This window comes from Condylura cristata, unplaced genomic scaffold (genome assembly GCF_000260355.1).
Source record: "Condylura cristata isolate star-nosed mole 26May11 unplaced genomic scaffold, ConCri1.0 scaffold00066, whole genome shotgun sequence".
NCBI lineage: Eukaryota > Metazoa > Chordata > Mammalia > Eulipotyphla > Talpidae > Condylura > Condylura cristata.
In genome coordinates this window covers 63,893-65,327 of record NW_004567167.1, presented here as the reverse complement: position 1 = coordinate 65,327, position 1,435 = coordinate 63,893, and the positions used below count along the sequence as shown (strand labels likewise).

General features: G+C 70.8%; 1 protein-coding gene across 1 annotated transcript in view; it reads right to left on the bottom strand.

Annotated features, from left to right (window-relative positions):
* The window catches only part of LOC105854602 (basic salivary proline-rich protein 1-like), a 5,134-nt gene that overhangs the window by 3,225 nt on the left and 474 nt on the right, over nt 1-1,435 (bottom strand). The window contains exon 2 of the mRNA XM_012734665.1: nt 583-650. Coding sequence (XP_012590119.1) covers nt 583-650 — 68 coding nt within the window. The remainder of the gene's footprint in view (nt 1-582; nt 651-1,435) is intronic.

The following is a 1,435-nucleotide window of genomic DNA, read 5'->3' as shown; positions in this document are numbered from 1 at the left end:
GTCCTCACCTGCTCCTCCGGCTGGGCCTCCCCGGGCGAGTCTGGCCTGTGGGAGCCCGGCTGCCCCGGCCCTTATACGGCCCCCACCCCGCCCTGCCCCTCCCCAGACAGGATTAGCCCCCAGGCCTCCGGTGGGCCCCCTTCCGGTCCAGTCGAGGCCTCACAAAGCAAGTGAAATGGGCTTCCAGGGGGCCCTGCCCATGACCCCCACCCCGGGTGCAGACAGCGGGGAGCCTGTGTCCCGTCTCCCGTGGGTCCCCCCTTTTGAAATGCTCTTCAAGGGCTTTGCTTGCACAAGCAGGTCACTCCCTGGAGCGCCCAGGGAGTAGGATGTGTGGGTCTGCTCAGGGGACAGGGCTGGGGTGGAGTCCACCCCAATGTGTCATGGATGGTCAGGGCCCACCTCCCGGCTGCGTCGTGTCCCCACGGTGTGGCGGGCATGTGGGGGCCTGGGCACTGCCTGGCCTGACCCACTCTCCTCGCTCCGGTCCCCCTGGACACCCACCCAGGCAACCTGCTCCTGAGCCTCTGGGCTCAGGGTGGGGGGACCCAGCGGAGGTCAGAGGGTGCCCCTGGGGGATACCGGGCCTTGCTGGTGCCCGCTGGCCCCTGTGGGGGGCCGGTGTCGGAGCCTGCAGAGATCCTTGCCCGCTGGGGTGAGAAACCCTGAAGGTTGCAGGGGGTCCCCCGGGCGTCTAGGGACTCGCCAGCAGGTACAAGTGCCCGCTAGGGCAGGGCCAGGTCCGCCCACCCCTCTGTGAGGCGGGGTGCAAAAGGCGCCTCACAGCGCCTGGGAGGTGCGCCCGGGAGGCTGCCCAGGCCCCGAGTGCTCAGCAGTTGCTGCAGGACAGCGCGGCGGCCGCCCAGAGCTGACAGGGAGCGTGCGTGGTGCTCCTCAGGCTTGGCTCAGCGGGGCTCGGCGCCTGGCTGCCCCCGGCGGGGCGCCCCGGCCCTCGTGTAAGCGGGGCCGGGGCCCTGGTGGGTCAGGTCCTCGGCCTGACCGGCCGCCCAGACAGCAGGGGACGGTTGGTGGACACCGCGGCCACCCCATCGGGGGCTCCGACCTTGGGAACTTTCTGTTTTAAAGGTTTATTTATAGATGCACACAGAAGTGGGGTGCTGGCCAGAGGTGCAGGGGTGAGAGACTGCCCAGAGACAGCGTGGGGAGCAGAACAGGCCCCCAGACGAAGTCCACTGCTGAGGGCAGCAGGGGGTAGGTGGGGTCTGCTGGCCCTGGGGTCGCTTCCCGGCGGCCCCTCGTGCTGACAGCGCTGACAGGCTGCGCCTCCAGGGGCCCTTGGGGACCCGCCGGCCCAGCGTGCACACGCCTCGGGGGAGAAGGGGCCTGTGAGCACGCTGCTCCCCGCAGGCCGCGCCGCACCTCCGCGTTTCCTCGCGTGGGCCCGGAAGGCGCCCGCGGTGCCGGGGACGCTCGG